Genomic DNA, 23,238 nt, shown 5'->3' with positions numbered 1-23,238 from the left:
GAAAGTCTATTCTTGTAAGTAAAGGCATTTGGGACTTGTTTAACTTATACAGATGATGGTTTTCATTACTGTTAATAAAATGGAAATGACTAAGACAGAAGTCACTGCATAACCTTTTCCAATGAAAAACGAAAGAAAATACTTTATTTTGTCTGTTAGTGGGTTGTTGTTTTCTTTTTAAAGCAATTTCAATAAATTCTTAATTTTAGAATCTGTTTATATTTTTATCATCTGTATGTAGGTGAGTTGTAGAAGGTAAAAAAATCAAACAAATGAAATGACCTGACATGTTTTAATAATAATAATAATAATAGTGATTTTATTTAAAGAGAGTGACACAATTAGTTGCATGGAACTAATATTCCTTATACATATAAATAATTCACCCTAAATTCATCTTATACATATAACTAATTCACCATAAATTCATCTTGTACATATAATTGATTCACCCTAAATTCATCTTGTACATATAATTGATTCACCCTAAATTCATCTTATACATATAATTAAATCACCCTAAATTCATCTTGTACATATAACTGATTCACCCTAAATTCATCTTGTACATATAATTGATTCACCCTAAATTCATCTTATACATATAATTGATTCACCCTAAATTCATCTTGTACATATAATTGATTCACCCTAAATTCATCTTGTACATATAATTGATTCACCCTAAATTCATCTTGTACATATAATTGATTCACCCTAAATTCATCTTGTACATATAATTGATTCACCCTAAATTCATCTTATACATATAACTAATTCACCCTAAATTCATCTTGTGCATATAATTGATTCACCGTAAATTCATCTTGTACATATAATTGATTCACCATAAATTCATCTTGTACATATAATTGATTCACCATAAATTCATCTTGTACGTATAATTGATTTACCCAAAATTCATCTTATACGTATAATTAATTAACCCGAAATTCATCTTATACATATAATTGATTCACCCTAAATTCATCTTGTACATATAATTAATTCACACTAAATTCATCTTGTACATATAATTAATTCACCCTAAATTCATCTTATACATATAATTAATTCACCCTAAATACATCTTGTACATATAATTAATTCAACCTAAATTCATCTTATACATATAATTAATTCACCCTAAATTCATCTTGTACATAAAATTAATTCACCCTAAATTCATCTTGTACATATAATTAATTCACCCTAAATTCATCTTATATGTATAATTTATTCACCCTAAATTCATCTTGTACAAATAATTGATTCACCCTAAATTCATCTTGTACATAAAATTAATTATACCTAAATTCATCTTGTACATATAATTAATTCACCCTAAATTCATCTTGTACATATAATTAATTCACACTAAATTCATCTTATACAGATAATTAATTGACCCAAAATTCATCTTTTACATATAATTAATTAACCCTAAATTCATCTTGTACATATAATCAATTCACCCTAAATTCATCTTATACATATAACTGATTTACCCTAAATTCATCTTATACATGTACATATAATTGATTCACCCTAAATTCATCTTGTACATATAATTAATTCACCCTAAATTCATCTTGTACATATAATTAATTCACCCTAAATTCATCTTATACACATAATTGATTCACCCTAAATTCATCTTAAACATGTACATATAATTGATTCACCCTAAATGTATCATTTTATATATATAATTAATTCACCCTAAATTCATCTTGTACATATAATTAATTCACCCTAAATTCATCTTGTACATATAATTAATTCACCCTAAATTCATCTTATACACATAATTGATTCACCCTAAATTCATCTTAAACATGTACATATAATTGATTCACCCTAAATGTATCATTTTATATATATAATTAATTCACCCTAAATTCATCTTGTACATATAATTAATTCACCCTAAATTCATCTTGTACATATAACTGATTCACCCTAAACTCATCTTATACATATAATTAATTCACCCAAAATTCATCTTTCACATATAACTGATTCATCCTAAATGTATCTTTTAATACATATAATTAAGTCACCCTAAATCATGTATGTATAATTAAATCACCCTAAATTCATTTTGTGCATATAATTAATTCACCCCACATTAACTGAATTCATATAATTGATTCACCCTAAATTCATCGTATAAATATAATTGATTCACCCTAAATGTATCTTTTTATATATATAATTAATTCACCCTAAATTCATCATGTACGTATGTATAATTAAATCACCCAAAATTCATCTTGTACATATAATTGATTCACCCTAAATTCATCTTGTACATATAATTGATTCACCCTAAATTCATCTTATACATATAACTGATTCACCATAAATTCATCTTGTACATATAATTGATTCAATTGATTCACCCTAAATTCATCTTGTACATATTCACCCTAAATTCATCTTGTACATATAACTGATTCACCCTAAATTTATTGTATACATAAAAATGATCCACCTCAAATTAATCTTGTACATGTAACTGAAAGAACAGATCCACCCTAAATTCATCTTTAACATATGAATGATCCACAATGAATTCATCTTGTACATATAATTATCAATCCTAAATTCATCTTTAACATATGAATGATCCACACTGAATTCATCTTATGCATATAATTATCAATCCTAAATTCATCTTTAACATATAATTATCTTATGCATATAACTGATCCTCTTGTCTTGAATAGTGAATGAAGCTTTCACAACACTGTGTCAGAACCAAAGACCATAATCTACATGATTTTTTTTAGAATACTGTTATACAGTCATTCTCCCTGTTCATACTGCAGGTACTTTCTTAATTTAGAAGGCAAAGGCAGTTTATGAATATCACATATGTCTGTATATTTGTTGATAGTGCTTCTACAGCATAATTTTAAGGTATTATTTCTTGGTACTTTCACTGAAAACAAGTTCTTTCTTTTGGCCTGGTTCTCTCTGTCCATGTACCAGACTTGAAGCTGGGAGTCACATCTAGAGTACACTGGTGTATATAACTGACTGGGTTTAACTGGCAGAATCTGTGACTGTATGCCATGAACATAGGTACCAGTCTGTGCCAATGTTGAAGAGTCATAGAAATAAAGGTATATGTACCCTGATTGGTCAGAATCAGTCATGACATAACATAGCACCACAATATCACCATCTCTACTGAAAGACATGTTACTCTGGTGCAGGAAGAATCCCATGTGAGTCTGATAAATGTGGTTAGCTTGATGGACATTCTTATTGTTGACCATGTCATACATACAAAACTTGCATTTTGAACACAGCTCATCAATCAGAGCAAGAAGTAGAATGCCATCTTTTAAAGGATGGAATGCAATAGATTGAAATTTTCTGTCCCTTAAATTACTGCTTTTTGTGCCTCTTATCTGTGATCTTCCGCTTGAAACAGGTTGACTGGTCTTACAATCGAACATCAGAACTTTTGCCCATTTGTGACAAGTCAGGATGGGCTGTGGAAGTCTGAATAAGAAGACCCCATTATGTATGTGACACTCCAATGGACTGACACTATGAAACTCTCTTTTGAAATATCTCTCATTGTCTTCAAGGAGCTCAGCTTTTCTGTCTTGAACATTTACAACCATGAACCTCAAGAACTTGCACTGAGCTGTGATGTACTGCAACACAAGTACTGGTCCATCAGCCCCAATACAATATGGCCGTCCAATCACGCGGTCTTTCTTATCAGTGAACATGGAATCTGGAAGGGATACACGGTTGTCTGTGGTGGTTCTCTGCCCACATATATCATGGCAGTCTTTTTCCTGATAAAACTCTCTTATCACGAGCTCCTTTTTCTTGGTGTCAAGCTCAATGTTCATGAATCTCTTCTGCAGGCATTCAAACTTGGCACCTTCAAAAACAAAATCTGATGTCGACTTGATACTACCCATTTCAAATCAAAACTCCCATCACACTGAAAAGTAAAATAAATAAATCATTGTGACTAAAAAGCTTTTTCAATCGATGTTACAGACAAGCTTGTTTAATCACTGTGACAGACAAACTTGTTTGGATAGGCAGTAAGTTAATCACGGTGACTGGCGTTCTGCAAAAGTAAAATAAATGAATCACTATGACTGAGAAGCTTGTATGCAAACAAGGAGTAACCAAAGTTCAGATCTGAAAATTTTTACTGACCGTGACTTAATGTCAATATACAAAAATTCATAAATTACCATGTCCAGAAGGATGACCTCTTTTGCCAACGGTTTCTCAAGACAAATAAAAGAGGCAATTGCACATTGTATCAAATTAATCATTACATTAAGAATCTAGTCTTTTGATACCAGTCATTTTCCACAGCAATACTCATTCATGTCAGATTTACTGTTAGGCTGAAAATGGGTAATTAATCTGACAGATATCAGTGCAAATGACGATCACTGTATTTTTATTTTTCTGATATTCACTGCATATTTCCATCCTATTAGTTCATATAATAATAATTCTGGCAACTTTTAACTGAAAAATTATTACCAAAAAGGAAGATATTCACTGTTTCTTGTTTACTGCCATAAAAGTGTATTTATATTAATGATATTAACTGGCACTACCTTAACACCGTTATTCATATTAATGATATTAACTGGTACTGCTTTGACAGTGCCTTGATATTATTTGGCACTGCTATGACAGTGTGTTGATATTAATATTTACTGGCACTAATTTGACAGTGTGTTGATATTAACTGGTGCTGCTTTGACAGTGTGTTAATATTAAATGGCACAGCTTTGACAGTGTGTTGCTATTAACTATCACTACTTTGACAGTGTGTTGATATTAACTGTTACTACTTTGGACAGTGCATTGATATCAACTGTCACTGCTTTGACAGTGTGTTGATATTAACTGTCATTGCTTTGTCAGTGTATTGATATCAACTGTCACTGCTTTGACAGTGTGTTTATATTAACTGTCACTGCTTTGACAGTGTGTTGATATTAACTGTCACTGCTTTGACAGTGTGTTTATATTAACTGAATAAGAGCAGGAAAATGATGAAGATACAAGCACTTCTCACATCTATGCTCTAAATCAATAATTCTGACTGAATCAGTATTGAATATAAAAAAATACTTGATATTTCACTACTTAACAGTACTACTTCTGGCAATTAACTCCCCGGAGTGAGGCAATTTACAAACAACATCCTATAAGAAGATATGAAGGAGGCCAACTGTCAAGGGCCATAACTCTAATTACATCAGAATATTTGAATGGTTCCTGAGCTGTGCTGGTTAGAAAAATCTGCTGTAGGCTAAGCAGACATGTAATACTGATGGCAAATGGGCAATAACTCCATTAAAACTCAAGTTAAAAAAAGAAAACCTCTAAAAGGCACAGTACTTGTAATAGGCAATAACTCCATTAAAACTGAAGTTAAAAAAAGAAAACCTCTAAAAGGCACAGTACTTGTAATAGGAAATAACTCCATTAAAACTGAAGTTAAAAAAAGAAAACCTCTAATAGGCACAGTACTTGTAATAGGCAATTCAACTACCACAAGTATCTCATTATGTGTAAGGACTGTATAGCTATGATAGTTACAAGGAAACTGGATGGACAGAAAACATTATTGGGGGTGCTCACCAGTTATTATGTACTTTTGAGAGAGTGATGTATGCAAAGTGAAGTTGTTTGCATTTAAAACATGCACAATGGAGACAATGTTGGCATACCTCTATGCTACATTAATGTAATGTGGATGATATTTCTTTGGATATTGTACTTTTGGAAATTGTACATGATTTAAGCACACTACTAACTAAAATGACTGCTCCCTTGTGCAAAAAAATCAGCCTGAATTAGTTTAAAGTACACTATCCATAGCAGCTATTAAAATAGGGAAAATGAATTTTGTCAAGACTAGACAATAGCAGCTTTTGAAAGTGAAATGAATGAATTACCAAATATATAAAATGTAAAAAATGTTATCGTCTCTTTTTTTTACAATTTACCTCTGAAGTTCAGGAAGTGAAAATGACCAAGTGGAGCTAGCACTTTTTTGAAAGGTGTACATATGGAGTAAGGCCAAGATGTATACTCTATAACCCATATTACACCCATCAATCATACATCAAAATAAAGGGAATTAAAGGTTCTTTGCATTATACCTAAGATATACAAGGTCTTTTTGAAACAGCCAGTATAACCTGTGAGGAAAGCCAGAGAAATTCTTTTTCTTTAAAATTCTAACCCTATGCAAAATATGAAACTGTAGAATGCCACCATTACAGGACTCCTGCACCCAGTACCAGATTAAAGTGGTGGCACAGGGGGCATGTACCCTAAGCATAATAGTCACGGAGTCCATCTGGCTGAAATGGAAAAAATTACATGTGTTTAAATAAACCATATGTAGGCCTAAACCATCTAACAATGTCTATACTCGCTTATAAGACTAATCCAAAAGCAAACTGCATAGACCCAGATGTGCTGTCGCATAATGTGCCAGCAGATCTGGGTCTGTACAGTTTGTTACAAGTCATCAGTAGAACAAACATCATAGACCCTGATTAGCAGGTGCATTATGTTAAGGCAGATCAAGATCTTTGTTTTTTGCAGATTGACTCTACTCAAGTAAATATGGTATAGCTATACTAAATTTCCAGGACAGTTTGAGGACTCCTTTCTGGGTTGATCTATATCCTGTGCTGTAGGCCAATAAAACTGAAGTGCTTATGGATCCCACAAAGCCTGCATCACAGTGGATGGCCCAATTAACACCACCAGCAGAAACATAATATTTTGCAATATTAGACTATAATAGGTGTTCAAAATATATTAGGTTCTTTAAATATCAAAATTATGATATTTCTGTATTAAATTCTTTTATAACCTCTAATTTTTAGTACACCATCAGTCCATGCAAATCAAAATGAATTTTTTGTTTTTTAATATTTGGGTCAAAATTTCAACCAATATTTAAAAGTGAATATCAGCTGAAAATTTAAGGAATTTTCTTTTGACCAATAATTATTTAGACACCTTAGAAAAAAAGAATAAAAGGAAATAAGCAAAAAGACAGTATGACAGTTTTAATTACAGTACCAGGCATAATGCACATATGATACTGATATTATCCCTTTGGAACAGTAGTTTATCAATAATACCTTAGAAATACATGACAGTATGATATATACACACACATATACTTTGATTCTATACAAGTACACATATAAATCTTCCTCAGCTTGTCTAAGCATACTAATAATACTTGTTTTCACCAGTACTGTAGGTCTTTTCCAGTTATTATTAAGTCATAATTCAGTCTATTCAGACATTTTAATCCAAGGTAGGTTTCAGGAAACTTTGGGTTACAGCATGGTCTATTCTTTGAAACAGCTGGGATGGTCAAAATAAAAATATCTTCATTCTCAACACTTCTGTCCCAATTATTTTGAAAGTTTTTATCTGGAATTCTATTTTTACAGGTGGGAGGGTTATTTAACCAACATTTCTAATGATTATTCCCAATTATTTTCAGGTGTGAGGGTGTCGTTATGAAAAATTTCTTATCATTATCCCCAATTATGTTATGTTGTCCATCCAACTCTTTTTCCATCCGTTTATCCATTAATCCTCCTAAACTCAACAAGTGGAAACCCAAACTGGAAGGTTTACTTGAATGTAAATATTGTCAATATGCATAAAAGGACAATCATTATTCAATGAATTCCTCCCTTTGGCTCTTTAACATGGGATAGAAATGGCTACAATATTCACAGCTTAACAAAGGTGTTTACTCATCAGTATAAATCCTCTTGCCAACAGGAGTACACTGAGAGTAGCTCACAATACACGTTAACTGATATGAGGGATTAATGCCAAAACGAATATTAAGTTCAATGCCTTGCCAACAGGAGCACACTGGGAGTAGCTCACAATGCACATACTGGTAAGAAGGATTAATGCCAAGGCAAATAGGGAGTTCAATGCCTGCCAACAGGGGCACACTGGGAGTAGCCCAAAATGCATGTACTGGTATGAAGGATTAATGAAAAAGCAAATAGGGAGTTCAATGCCTTGCCAACAGGAGCACACTAGGAGTAGCCCAAAATGCATGTACTGGTATGAAGGATTAATGCCAAGGCAAATAGGGAGTTCAATGCCTTTCCAACAGAAGTACACTGGGTGCAGCCCACAATGCACATAACTGGTATAAAGGATTAATACCAAAGCAAATAGGGAGTTCAATGCCTTGCCAACAGGAGCACACTGGAAGTAGCTCACAATGCACATACTGGTATGAAGGATTAATGCCCTGTGGATGTGAGTCTGAGATAATGACTGAGCCACCATGCTGAAAAGGGAAATATTACTGTAATTTACTAATTAGGCTGCATCAACATACAAAGTTTCATGGCTGAACAAAAAAGTCAATCTAGAAAATTAGGTCACAGTGACCAACTTTGGATATGGATGAGTTACCCTCCTTGACATAATCGACAGAATGATTTTCATGAGTGTAGATGAATATAGGGTTACAACTGAGTGAGAGCCTGGAGCTGACCTTAAGTGACCTGTAAGTGTCAGACCATTTGTAGCAACAGAATGTTAATACCCTATACTGCCACAATGTTGGATGATGATGACAGTGTGTGTGTGTGATTTGGATTTTTAACGTAGCTCTAACACTTTTTCAGTCATATTGCTATGTTGTCTGCAGTGTGGCAGTTTATAGTGATGTCTAGCACTGGGGCATCATGTCGCAAACATGTAGCATGATGTCCCACCCAGTCACATTATCCTGTCACCAGGCCGACCAGTCCTAACACTAACCTCTTAATGCTGAGTGCCAGTGAGGCAGCTGTTCGTACCATTTTTTGTAAGTCTTTGGTATGACTCGGCTGGGGATTGAACCCACAACCTCCCGTATCCGAGGTGGATGCTCTAACCACTAGGCCACTGGAGTGGTTTTGATGACGATGACAGAGATATCACCTCAACAAAACTGCTCTAAAACAAAATAGCTATAGATTTGCATTTCTAAATTGTTCTTAGTTTTGTTCATTTGCAGATACTTTCATTTACCATTAAAAAATGTAGGAATATCTCCATTATAATAGCAAATGTCAGAATATTTAATGTAAAACATTGAAATATGTTTGATGACCTATGCCAGTGGAGAAAAGTCTTGATTTTAGGCAAATCCTTGACCTTGCAGACGTAATTTGTTATGACAATGGAAGTTACTTTAGCAATAAACAGCGGACAAAAACAACTTCAGGTTTCGGGAAAAAATATTAACCTCTCATGGGTCTTGATCTTCCATATTGAATCTATATCAGTAAACTTGGTGGTTTCATGCTTGAAAGATATTCAATTAATAAACAACACAGAATTTTAGGCAATGTTTAGTGTAGAAATATGAAAAGATATTCAATTAATAAGCAACACTAAATTCTAGGCAATGTTAAGTGTATAAATATGAAAAGATATTCAATTAATAAACAACACTGAATTCTAGGCAATGTTTAGTGCAAAAATATGAAAAGATATTCAATTAATAACAAAACTGAATTCTAGGCAATGTTTAGTGTAGAAATATGAAAAGATATTCAATTAATAAACAACACTGAATTCTAGGCAATGTTTAGTGTAGAAATAAGAAAAGATATTCAATTAATAAACATCATTGAATTTTAGGCAATGTTTAATGTAGAAATATGAAAAAATATTCCATCAATAAACAACACTGAATTTTAGGCAATGTTCAGTGTAGAAATATGAAATGGTATTCAGTTAATAAAGTACATTGAATTTTAGGCAATGCTTAGTGTAGAAATATGAAAAGATATTCAATTACTAAAGGACACTGCCTTTTAGGCAATGTTTACTGTAGAAATATGAAAATATATTCAATTACTAAAGGACACTGCCTTTTAGGCAATGTTTACTTTAGAAATATGAAAATATATTCAATTACTAAAGGACACTGCCTTTTAGGCAATGTTTACTGTAGAAATATGAAAATATATTCAATTAATAAAGCACACTGATATTTAGGCAATGTTATGTGTAGAAAGGTCTAGTACAGTTTTGAAATATTGATCATTTTCTCAGAGCCATTTTGACTGTATCTGTGACTCCTGAGTAACATTTGAAGTAATCTAAAATTTTGTTCAAGTTTTGGATATATCAACAATCAGTATATTCTACTAGAGGAATACTTGCATCAATAATCTTGATTTTTGGAAATAACCTGGATATTTGACAGTCAACTTTGGAAACTGAAGACACACAAGATGTTGCAAGCTTTGCAGTAGATTCTTCCAGATAAATCATATATTGGAATACGTTGAAAATTAAATGTTTGATTGATGTTTCCAAAGCTAATTTTGTTAAATACATTCTTTCAGCAAGATCGATATTTCAATTAAAACACTATTGTCACAGATTTAACAAGGGAGGTAATTTTGCATGTGATTTTTACAATCTGCCATTGTGATTGGCTAGTACTGTATGTGTGTGCCAGGTTGTCAAGCAGTAGTTTCTGCCTGCCCAGAATTGCAGATATCAATCTTTGCAGGAAACAGTGAAAACTACACCTTATTTTTTTTCCAGATCATCACCTGAAAAAATGTTGACATCAGTCAGAGATGCATGTCATACTGTGATTATCCTGTTTTTGGAAACTTCTCTTTTGAAAAAGTGTACGTGTGTGTGTATGTTTCTGGATTTTTAGTGTAGCTTTATCAATTTGAGTCATATTGCTATGATGTTTGCAATGTTACAGTTTACAGTGATGTTTAGCACTGGGGCATCATATCCCATTAGCCTGACACCAGGGGGCATCATGTCCCACCCAGTCACATTAGCCTGACACCAGTCTTAATACTAAACCTCTTAATGATTATGGAGTGAGGCAGCTGCTAGCACCATTTTTTATAAGTTTCTAGTATAACTCAGCTTGGGTTTGAACCTGTGACCTTCTGCATCTGAGGCAGATACTCTAGCCATTTTGGCCACAGGAGCAGGTCACCAAAAAAATTTGTAACGTAAAGTTTGCTGACATTCACTGGCAGTAATTTAAATTCTGATAATAATTTTCAGACACAGATAATAAAATCAGTTACAGTTGGCATTTAGAAACAGAAAGGTAATTTGATTCACTGCTGCACCATTTTGAAAAATGAAACTGATATATGCTGATTATAAATGACAGTCAACAATTGCCATTTCCTATAAATGACAGTCAACAGTTGCCATTTCCTATAAATGACAGTCAACAGTTGCCATTTCCTATAAATGAAAGTCAACAGTTGCCATTTCTTATAAATGACAGTCAACAACTGCCATTTCCTATAAATAACAGTCAACAGTTGTGATTTCCTACGTTTTACATAATATATATGTATCATTTGGATAGGCATAATTTATTTAAAGGCATGATAACATTATTTGCTAGCTAGGACTGATCAAAAGGTATGATAATAGATTATCTGCTAGTTAGGACTGATAAAAGAGAAATTTATATCAGCTGTAGTGTTGGATATTATCACCAAAGCCGAGATATTCACTGGAATGGGCTTGGATTATGTGCAAGATGAAGAAATCCAAGTCATTCTGGTCTGTTCCAGTGAATACCTCTGTTCCGGCAATTCTATGCACCCAAGCTACAGTAATTAGTTCCATTTTGAAATTTTTCCCCAATAAAAGAAAGGATAAATTGATAAAAGTTTCAACACAGACTTTCATTCATTAGCCATTTAATTAAGTTACGACTCAATGGTCTTAAACTATGTAACAAAAAAATGCAAAACCAACAAGTTTATAAAAATTCAACAAATAATTTACTTCCCTAGAATACAAAGTGAAAATTTAAAAGAAATTTACAATATTGTGAATTAAATCCAAAATATTCCTAGATATTATATCATAAGTCCAAAAGCATTTAATGTTCAGAATGAATTATAATAATCTTGAATGTGCTGATGCAACAATACTCTTCAATGAGTTTAAACATCAGAAGTCTATGTATCACAATGATATAATCCAGAATGTCTTTGAATGAATCCTCAATAATCCCAAAGTAGTGTTTTATTACATCCATGTTTAAGACACAATGTATCATTATGAATAATATATTTTTATGGGCAAATAGCTAACTCTTTACTCCAAACGATGCAACAGGAATAAATGTATGTGTGTAAATATGGTATGCAAAACTTGAAGATTCTGATAGTGATGAATGCAGACCAATAATAACACCTGAACCTAAAACTGCAAATTTATAAATCATAATAATGCATAAATATAACAAATAAATGTTGAATATAAAGTCTTTGAATAATTATCTCCCTCTCCATTTCATCCTCAAGACTCCTGGAACCAGCATCAGGTAACCTTGACTTTGATGTTTGATACGGTGATCATGGCCTTAACATCAGGTGTTACTGATCTTCTAGTATCAGATGACCTTGAGCAACTCCTCTTGCCATCTGTAGACCTAGAATCCTGATATTCTGCTATTAAATCTGGGCTTTATGTTCCATATTCTTCAAGAAATGAGTGTCTGGCAGTGGTCCACACAAGCTGGACATAGCATGCTTGGAGTAAAACCATGAAAGAGCTGGTACTTGAAAGTTCAGGTGGAATGCAGAAACAGCTTTATTAGATTGGGGGTTGATGTTTATGAGTAGGAGATATCACTCAAATTCACTTTAAAATTTGGCAGCATCTTCAAGCAGATAACCACAACATTCCTAACAGTCCTTCCTCATGACTGCTGGTTGTTGAGTGATAAAAGATTGTGTTCCAGTGATACCTGTATGGTAACCTGCCAATGGTGGTGGTCCTGATGGTACAAAAAAGCTCATAATACCATCATTGTTCTCTTCTCTTCTTAAAATAGATTTGTTGAATTTGGATCCACTTCCCAGGGCTCTCAGACTTTCAGGATGAGGAGTCCTGGACTCTTCACTCATTGAACTCAAGAGTTCCCTGCTATATCTGAGAATCCCTGGCATAATTCAGGAGCCCCTTACTAAAGGATCAAAAGGAAAACGTAAAGCACATATTCATTATATTAAAAATATCAGGATTAAATTCTTAGCCATTTATTATATCACATTAGAAAACAAACATTTTTGAAGTAAATGGAATATTAAGTCTAAACAATATTCACATAAAATGTATTATTTTTTCCCCTAAAACAATACCCCCCCACAACAATAAAACTGTCAGCAATTCATTTCAATCCCAAGAATGATCACTGGGAATGCAGAGTATTTTCCTCAACAACTACAAACAGAATAGCATCTCCATTCCCATCAAAGAAACTTGCACGAGTAAACACCTGGCATTCCACTGTAAGATATATAAATATGATTTACAATCATTAAATTAAACACACAAGGAATGAAAAAATACACCAAGTAGCACATGTGCAAAAAATACCTGATTAAAAATAACTATACTCACCAACGTACTTTAGTGTTTTTGTACTGTTATCGCTTATTGGTAATAAACCCTTTTGATACATATAACATTGATTGTCGCACTATGTAGCCATATAGTGCTGGTGTGCCATCAAATCCACATCAACCAACCAATCAGAAAAAATATGTTAATTAGTAAACAGCAGTAAATGCCTTATGAGGAATAAATATGGGATATAACGTGGGCATTATTAAAAAAATTTATTAATCATGGAACAAGTATGGTATCTAAATATAAATATAGCTTGAAACTAGGCCTATAAAGCAGCTCCAAACCTTTAAAGATACTGACAGAAGGCTTAGGTGTGTCTGTGAAGATTTGTACATTTTAAAAATATGTGAGATCAGCCCATAAACTTTCAGTCAGTATCATACAAGTTATGGGGCTGATTTAATGACCAAGCTTGAGACCGCAAATCTGAACTGTTGTCAAGATGAATTCACACACTTTAGGTACTCATATTTAAATATCACCAATCAAATGGAATTTTGCCTTTCATTTTTTTTCCATCCTTTTATTGGTTCATTTTCATCACAAGAGCATGTCCCCCAAAATGAAAACAGATTTTTCTGACTCACTGTGTGAGGCAACGTACTTCTCTGCACGCTTTTAAAAAGTTTCTACTGATACTTCAGTGCCCTGTAGAAGTCACACGTACTTAAATAGCATATTATTATTGTGGCATATCAATCGTTGGACAAACAGCCTGAATCAGACTCTGAGAAAGCTCTGATTACATTCATGATTTATATTCATGTTGTCACCAATTGAATTATCATTACAATAAAATAGGGTATCATTTATATACCAATCAATTGCAGGGGCAGGGTTGCTGCTAGTGTATAATTGCTCTAAATATTTATAAACAATTTAGTTCAAACTGTGTTTCTTTTATTTCTACTTTCTTCTTGCTGTAATTTTTCATCCTAGAGTCCATTCTACAGCGGGGCCCCGAGTGGCTGAGTGGTCACCGTTACGGATCACTGCCATCTCACCTCTGTCTGTGTGAGTTCGAGTCTCAGCCTCGGCTAACGTGGGTACATGAGAAAGCCTGCCAGTAGCTTCTCGTGGGTCGGTGGTTCTTCCCGGGGTTTTCCAGGGTTCTTCCTCCACCAATTATACTGGCCGCCATGTATAGCCTATCTTGTGCTGAAAAATGGCGTTAAACCATACAACAACAACAACCATTCTACAGCTCTGCACCCTACATAGTGTTGGATTCTTGAAGAAATAGAATTTACCAGGTTTTCCTTACAGGTTATCCTGGTTATTTAAAAACAAAAGACCTTACATATCTTAGGTATTATTAAAATAACTTTTAATTCTCTTTTTTTTGGTGTATGTGAGTGTGTGATTAACAATTTTCCAGTCATATCACTATGATGTCTGCAGTGTGGCAGCTTATAGTGATGTCTAGCACTGGGGCATCATGGTGCAGACATGTAGCATCATGTCCCATCCAGTCACATTATCCTGACACCAGGCCGAGCAGTCCAAACACTAACCTCTTCATGCTGAGCCCCTTTTGAGGCAGCTGTTAGTACCATAATTATAAGTCATTGGTATGACGCGGCCATATTTTGGTGTATGATTGATGAGTGTAATTTGGGTTATGAAATATACAGTTTGCTCTTACTTAACCTGTCAAAAGACTGCTCGCTCCAACTGGTCATTTTCACTTCCTGGACTTCAAAGATAAATTGGAAAAAAGCAAGCTGATAAATTGTTTTACTTTTTATATATTTTATAACTCATTTATTCCACTTTCAGAGCTTGTATTGCCTACTCTAGCAAAAATTTATTTTCACTATTTTAATAACTGCTACAGTTACTGTACTTTGGACTAGTTTAATAACTGCTACAGTTACTGTACTTTGGTCTATTTTAATAACTGCTACAATTACTGTACTTTTGGACTAGTATAGGCTCTTTTTTTGAGCACATGGGAGCAGCCATTTTGACAACTGCATGTATCCTTTCAATAGTGCAGTTTCCTCTATTACTACATGAAAAGAAATTTCAATCACAGTACATGAAAGTAGCATGTTGCTATACAAACATCTTCTCTACCATGCATGTTGCCAGTGAAAAACAATTTCACCTTGTCCTGGTCCCTCTCTTACAAGTAAATTACTGTAGTGATCACTCTTACCCAGAGACATACTTAGCAAGGGAGACAGCTCAGCATATTTGAATCATAACCATGAAACGAGTTATATCTCAGTACATATTCCTGATGAGACTATCTGAGCAGCAATCTGAGTTATATCCCAGTACATATTCCTGATGAGATTATGAGAACAGAAATCTGAGTTATATCCCAGTACATATTCCTGATGAGACTATTAGAACAGCAATCTGAGTTATATCCCAGTACATATTCCTGATGAGACTATTAGAACAGAAATTTGAGTTATATCCCAGTACATATTCCTGATGAGACTATTAGAACAGCAATCTGAGTTATATCCCAGTACATATTCCTGATGAGACTATTAGAACAGAAATTTGAGTTATATCCCAGTACATATTCCTGATGAGACTATTAGAACAGCAATCTGAGTTATATCCCAGTACATATTCCTGATGAGACTATTATAACAGCAATCTGAGTTATATCCCAGTACATATTCCTGATGAGACTATTAGAACAGAAATTTGAGTTATATCCCAGTACATATTCCTGATGAGACTATTAGAACAGCACTCTGAGTTATATCCCAGTACATATTCCTGATGAGACTATTAGAACAGAAATCTGAGTTATATCCCAGTACATATTCCTGATGAGACTATTATAACAGCAATCTGAGTTATATCCCAGTACATATTCCTGATGAGACTATTAGAACAGAAATTTGAGTTATATCCCAGTATATATTCCTGATGAGACTATTAGAACAGCAATCTGAGTTATATCCCAGTACATATTCCTGATGAGACTATTAGAACAGAAATCTGAGTTATATCCCAGTACATATTCCTGATGAGATTATGAGAACAGAAATCTGAGTTATATCCCAGTACATATTCCTGATGAGACTATTAGAACAGAAATCTGAGTTATATCCCAGTACATATTCCACAGCAATCTGAGTTATATCCCAGTACATATTCCTGATGAGACTATCAGAACAGCAATCTGAGTTATATCCCAGTACATATTCCTGATGAGAATATTAGAACAGCAATCAGAGTTACATCCCAGTACATATTCCTGATGAGACTATCAGAACAGCAATCTGAGTTATATCCCAGTACGTATTCCACAGCAATCTGAGTTATATCCCAGTACATATTCCTGATGAGACTATCAGAACAGCAATCTGAGTTATATCCCAGTACGTATTCCACAGCAATCTGAGTTTTTTCCCAGTACATATACCTGATGAGACTATCTGAGCAGCAATCTGAGTTATATCCCAGTATATATTCCTGATGAGACTATTAGAACAGCAATCTGAGTTATATCCCAGTACATATTCCTGATGAGACTATTAGAACAGCAATCTGAGTTATATCTCAGTACATATTCCTGATGATACTATTTGAACAGCAATCTGAGTTATATCCCAGTACATATTCCTGATGAGATTATGAGAACAGAAATCTGAGTTATATCCCAGTACATATTCCTGATGAGACTATTAGAACAGCAATCTGAGTTATATCCCAGTATATATTCCTGATGAGACTATTTGAACAGCAATCTGAGTTATATCCCAGTACATATTCCTGATAAGATTATGAGAACAGAAATCTGAGTTATATCCCAGTACATATTCCTGATGAGACTATTAGAACAGCAATCTGAGTTATATCCCAGTACATATTCCTGATGAGACTATTTGAACAGCAATCTGAGTTATATCCCAGTATATATTCCTGATGAGACTATTTGAACAGCAATCTGAGTTACATCCCAGTACATACTCCTGATGAGACTATCAGAACAGCAATCTGAGTTATATCCCAGTACATATTCCTGATGAGACTATTTGAACAGCAATCTGAGTTATATCCCAGTATATATTCCTGATGAGACTATTTGAACAGCAATCTGAGTTACATCCCAGTACATATTCCTGATGAGACTATTCGAACAGCAATCTGAGTTATATCCCAGTACATATTCCTGATGAGACTATCAGAACAGCAATCTGAGTTATATCCCAGTACATATTCCTGATGAGACTATTCAAACAGCAATCTGAGTTATATCCTAGTACATATTCCACAGCAATCTGAGTTATATCCCAGTACATATTCCTGATGAGACCATTACAACAGCAAACTGAGTTATATCCCAGTACATATTCCTGATGACACTATTAGAACAGGATTTAGACATTAGAATCCCCATTTGGGTTGCCCAAAGACAGCCAAGTTGTTAGGACATGCAAACCCAAATAACATTCATGTACATCGTGTTTGGGAAAATATCACAAAGAAGGTCGCTAAAAGATGCCACAATCTATTTACTTAAATACACTAAAATATACCCATCATTCAGAATACTAAAAGTGCAATTACATTCTGTTATTGGTGTCTTTAAAAAATAAAGTTATATTTTGTGAAATATTATCAATATATATTAATAATAATCTGTTACTTTCAGGTTTTTTTACTGATCATGTGATGATGATTGTAGTTGTCAAATGAAATCTGGTTTAAACCTACAGTTGAATCCATGTTAACTGAATTCACTATTCAATATGTTTTTGTAGTTTACATAATGTTAATAATTACTAAGCTATATATTAATGATAGTCAACATCCATTTCATTGAAACATTGTCATTTTACTGTCATGCATGTGAATGTTTTCAGGCATGGTTTTTAAAGTGTACCAAGTTTGTCTGGAACTATAATTACGGTTGATAGTACCAGAGTAAGTGTAGTTGATATGTTCACATGTAATTAAATTATAATTATTCTTTCTAGAAAACCCAGACTTTGATGTTGATCATAATGTGTACATGTAATTAAATTATAATTATTCTTTCTAGAAAAACCAGACTTTGATGTTGATCATAATGTGTACATGTAATTAAATTATAATTATTCTTTCTAGAAAACCCAGATATTGATGTTGATCATAATGTGTACATGTAATTAAATTATAATTATTCTTTCTAGAAAAACCAAACAGACTTTGATGTTGATCATAACGTGTATCTATCTACTACTTCTGAACAAGAAGTCAAAATTCTGTAGATGAAAAAAATTTAATTTAGTATTTCTTACCTGTACATATAAGTAATAAAATATTTAAAAGTCAATTTATCTTTTCGTTCTTGTTCTTTCATTTAGGTCTTGTCTTCCAAGCACTGTCTTTCTCGCAAATCTCTTCACTTTATTTGGCAGTGAAAACTTCCTGTCTGCTGAATATATTTTCTCTGGCTGTGCTTTTCATTTAATGTCTTTTTAAAAATTCCTAAACAAAACCTCTTTTTGTTCTGGAATTTTTTACCTCCATGACTGCACTGTCACAAGATAGTTATTAAAGTTTGCAGAAAGTTTAAACTTACCAGAGATGTAAAGTGCCTTCTTGCATCTGTAAACTGAGGAATGTTTACATCATCAAACAATTTTCCTATCAACTTTGCGGTAGATTGTGGTTTCAATTATCTTAAAGTTTTATGACATTACTTATTGAGTCAGTGTTACTATTTGTCTGGACTCTTATTACATTCCTTATGCATTGGTCTTAAAATGTACTTCCAATACAAGATTTGTAGGTTCTTGTAATTTATAAACTTTTCAGTTAAAATACTTTCAAATTCAAAAGTTTTGCTAGAATTAACAAGCACTTGGTCACCAAATATATTTTCCATCATGGAGTTTCTTAAAGTTGATTCTACAGCAGCAACATGAAGTAATGTTTCGAATATCTTTAGATGTTTGCTGCAAAACACTCTAGACTGAAAAGAATTTTTAATAACTTTTTGTTTCAACTGTGCCAAACTCCATGGCATCTACTATAAAAGATTCCAATATTAGAAATATGAGAGAGAAAAAAGTTCTGTAAGCCTGGTATGATGCGATAACACTGGACCTAAAAGTATCAATAGATATTTTTGGGGAGTTAGTCTAAGAGTCTGTATACAAAACTTGTGACATAATAAGTATTTTCATGTTATAAACTGTTGCATCCCATTTTTTTCTTGCTATAACAAATAATGGATGGTTATATTCCTTGTAATGAACAATTTTTTGAATGAAACAGTGGTCAGAGAGCTTTGATATGACCTGCAGAATTTAACTGGCCAAGTTGTTCTAATTTTGGGGACTTTTACCTTCCCTTGTTTTAACACTTCATGTTTCATACATGTTTTGTGTCTATTGGTGCCATCATAGAATTGGATGCATTTAGCAAATCCATATAAATCTGCTGTGGTCTTTCATTTTTAATTTGTTCCTTCAGGTTGTTCAAAGAAGTATTTCACATTGTTTGCTGTCATAATTCATCAATAATTGCTCCCAGGAGAAAACTTGAATTAATATTGTTTTCTTATTTTGGTGGCATATTTTGTGTGAAATTGCTGGTTTCATAGTCTATGTACTTAAGTCTCAAATAAAGTTGTTATTATTATTATTATGATTATTATTATTATTTATTTGAGTATACTTCAATTTATATTTCAGTGTATTTTAGTAAAATGATGTGCCACCCTACACACAAGGGCTTGGAGTCATGCTGGTCTTACAATGTAAGACATCCATGCCTGATATTTAAAATGCTCTTTGATGTAGCATCGAACAACATAAATATCAGCTAGAACATTTTTATATTGTAGTCCTGAACAGTATGGCTCATAAATTTATATCGCTGCTCACAATCACAGTAGTCTGATGTTTTATCAATAAAATATGATGAAAATGTGTGACAAAACAAAACACCTAATCTGTACCGTAAAGGTTATTTTGTGTTGTTGCAAATTTGTAGTCCATGTGTTTACCACAAACCACCACAAACCTGCTGCAAATCACCTTTATAAATGTATTAACTCAATTTTATCTCATAAAATGTTGGCAGATGGGCTAAAATATCTATATAATAAAGTATTTTATGTCACTCAAATAAATCTGAAAATAATGAATTTGAATATGTGCATATGTTTACACCAGTTTCCAGTGCCAATAACAGACATGGGTAGTAGTTTATTCACATCAGTTAGACAGTGTGTGTGTGTGTGTGTTGTGTGAACAGCATAACATGGCATTGCAAAACTTTGGAGAAAAGGAAAGAAATTTTCCAGAAATTCCTTAAGAATTTGAAAAACAAAAAGCAAGGCATAATAGAATAATTTCAACCAACACAAAATTCTCTGTGTCAAATGCTACTCAGAACATTGCTCAAGAGCCAAACCAAGCCAAACCAACGGAAAAGACAAAGAAGTGAAAAAGCAAAAGCAATTAAATGAACTGACAGGGGAGCTACTTTGGCTATTAAATTTAATGTATCTTTATTCTGCAATCTGTTCCTTAATTTGATTTCTTGCTTTTCACAATGCAGAACTTTAACATTATAAAGGGGGAGGGCTACTGCTATGTGTATTTATATGTATGTATATAAAAGATGTGTTAATAATTTTTTTTCTTCTCAGTCAAGTGTCAGTATAGTTGTAGCACCTCCTTAAATTATTCATATCAATTCATTTATTATAATTCATCATTTTTTTTGTTTATAAGTTTATAAGAAAGGCAATGTACTCGTGTCTGTTTTGTGCAAGGATCCACTTTGATAAGTAACTATTCTGTCAGCATGTGTTTTTGTAGTTTTTAATCTTGTGCACAGACTAGATATGGCAAATCTGTCTTGTTAAATTACTGTTTTCTCTGGTTTTTACATCAAAATAAAAATAACATACAACTTTTGGACAGATGATCTGAAATGGTACATTTCAGATGGTTGATACAAGGATTTAGTTCAAAGCTGAAAAATCATTTGAAATTTCAACATAGATTTCAAAATCAAAATTGTTTCTAACTGGTCTTTTGATATGGTGTAATTTGCAGAGCCAGAAGTTTATTATATGACAAACTGTAATCAATATTGCGGTCTCAAACACTGTAAGAAGAAAGAGTGGACGTTAAGGCTACCTCATCGTAGCTAGTTAATAAAATGCACTGAAATATACTAAAGTAAACTAAAATAAAGTCAAATAAAGTTACTTATTTCAAACCGCTCCAGTGGCCTAGTGGTTAGAGCGTCTGTCTCAGAAGCAAAGATTGTGGGTTCGATCCCCAGCCGAGTCATATCAAAGACTTACAAAAATGGTAGTATTAGCTGCCTCGCTTGACACTCAGCATTAAGAGGTTAGTGTTAGAACTAGTCGGCCTGGAGTCAGGATAATGTGACTGGGTGTGACATCATGCTACATGTCTGCTGCATGATGCACCAGTGCTGGACATCATTATAAACTGCCACACTGCAGACATTGTAGCGATATGACTGAAACATTGTTAAAGCTACGTTAAAAATCCTAATCACACACACTTATTTCAATCATCTCTATCTCTGTCTATAAATACTCTGACGCAGTCACACTTGACTATTAAGCAACGGGTGGTACATGGTCAAAGATAAAGTAAAGATGGAAGTGATAGGACAGTCAGAAGAGTAATGATAGGAAAGGAAGAAATAAGTAAAAGTGTGTCAGGGTACGTTTTCATCCCTTCATACTCAGACCAATCTGGCTACCGTAGTGGCAATGAGATATGGAACCTCAACTGGCATAGCCCTGAGAATCACTAGGTCTTACTTGCAGCTGACTAGTTCATTAGAATGTGATTTTGGAAAGCTCCTGCTTGTGAGATATCAAGTCAGGATCTTCTGCACATATTGATGGTAATTTGTTCCAAGTCCCTATTGTACATGGGAAGAAGCTGAACTTGAAAGAATTTGTCGATGCTGACTTTAATTGGAACTTTTTCCTGTGGTTTGCTCTAGTTTGGCTATATGCCAGGGTCAGGTATTTGTCTGCTGGTATGTCCACTAGGTTGTTCGCAATCTTGTACATCATGGTTAGCTGGGCCTTGGTTCGCCTGGATTCGAGTGATTCCCACTGGAGATGGTTGAGCACTGCACTGACACTGCTAGTGTTACGATATTTATTTGTGGTAAACCTAGTCGCTCTCCAATTAATGTAATGGATGTTTTAATGGTTATGAAAACAGAAATGCACATATCGTAACAACACTTTACAGCTGTAAATCTGACTCGGTATAAAATTAACAGTTTAATTTCAACATTTCTTCACGTACTATTATGTGATAAGATTCACAATTTGTATAACATATTTTCACAGATAAATTAGCATTATAATGCATTTTAAAGGTGGTTTGCGGTAAATATATGGATTAAAAAAATTCGTCGTAATTTTGTGATAAAACATAAGAATCCTTTGTTCCCAAACCAACAAGGAGATCTCCGCTTTTTTATATTGCTCCGCTACCAGCAATGTCAGAATGAAAAATAAAATGTGGAGATGTACTTGTTGGTCTGGGTTCCTACAGTAGTGTGGCAGTTTGTTTGATTTGCAGAAAATACCCTGATTAAGGATATATACTGCTGATAAATACTACAGTATAATATTAACTGACTGTGATTTCCCTTAACCCAGAAATACCTTTATATTGTTGTAGCAATTATGATGTTGGCACCTTTCGTAGGAGCCATATAATTTTGCGAGTTATGTCCCCTTAAGGTAATATTTGGATTTCTTCTGCT

General features: G+C 33.5%; 1 protein-coding gene across 2 annotated transcripts; it reads right to left on the bottom strand.

Annotated features, from left to right (window-relative positions):
- Window positions 1-278: 278 nt before the first annotated feature.
- On the bottom strand, window positions 279-23,216 carry LOC149785951 (uncharacterized). 2 transcript variants are annotated; one of them, XM_089976205.1, is made up of 2 exons: window positions 23,138-23,216; window positions 279-3,973 (listed from the first exon to the last, which is right to left on the bottom strand). In XM_089976205.1, exon 2 carries the CDS (start codon window positions 3,948-3,950, stop codon window positions 2,811-2,813), a length of 1,140 nt encoding a protein of 379 aa, XP_089832331.1. In that variant the 5' UTR covers window positions 3,951-3,973; window positions 23,138-23,216; the 3' UTR covers window positions 279-2,810. The 2 variants fall into 2 exon arrangements, with proteins under 2 accessions (XP_089832331.1, XP_089832332.1); XM_089976206.1 differs by having other exon boundaries at window positions 279-13,048; window positions 23,138-23,203.
- Between the last annotated feature and the right edge of the window lie 22 nt (window positions 23,217-23,238).

Source organism: Sinohyriopsis cumingii, chromosome 12 (genome assembly GCF_028554795.1).
Source record: "Sinohyriopsis cumingii isolate HCF-2022 chromosome 12, ASM2855479v2, whole genome shotgun sequence".
Lineage (NCBI taxonomy): Eukaryota > Metazoa > Mollusca > Bivalvia > Unionida > Unionidae > Sinohyriopsis > Sinohyriopsis cumingii.
Note: the sequence above shows the minus strand (reverse complement) of the source record. Positions and strands in the feature narration are given on the sequence as shown.

Bases quoted from the DNA above. Each gene is read 5' to 3' on its own strand.
- LOC149785951 (XM_089976205.1), bottom strand. From the start codon at position 3,950: ATGGGTAGTATCAAGTCGACATCAGATTTTGTTTTTGAAGGTGCCAAG.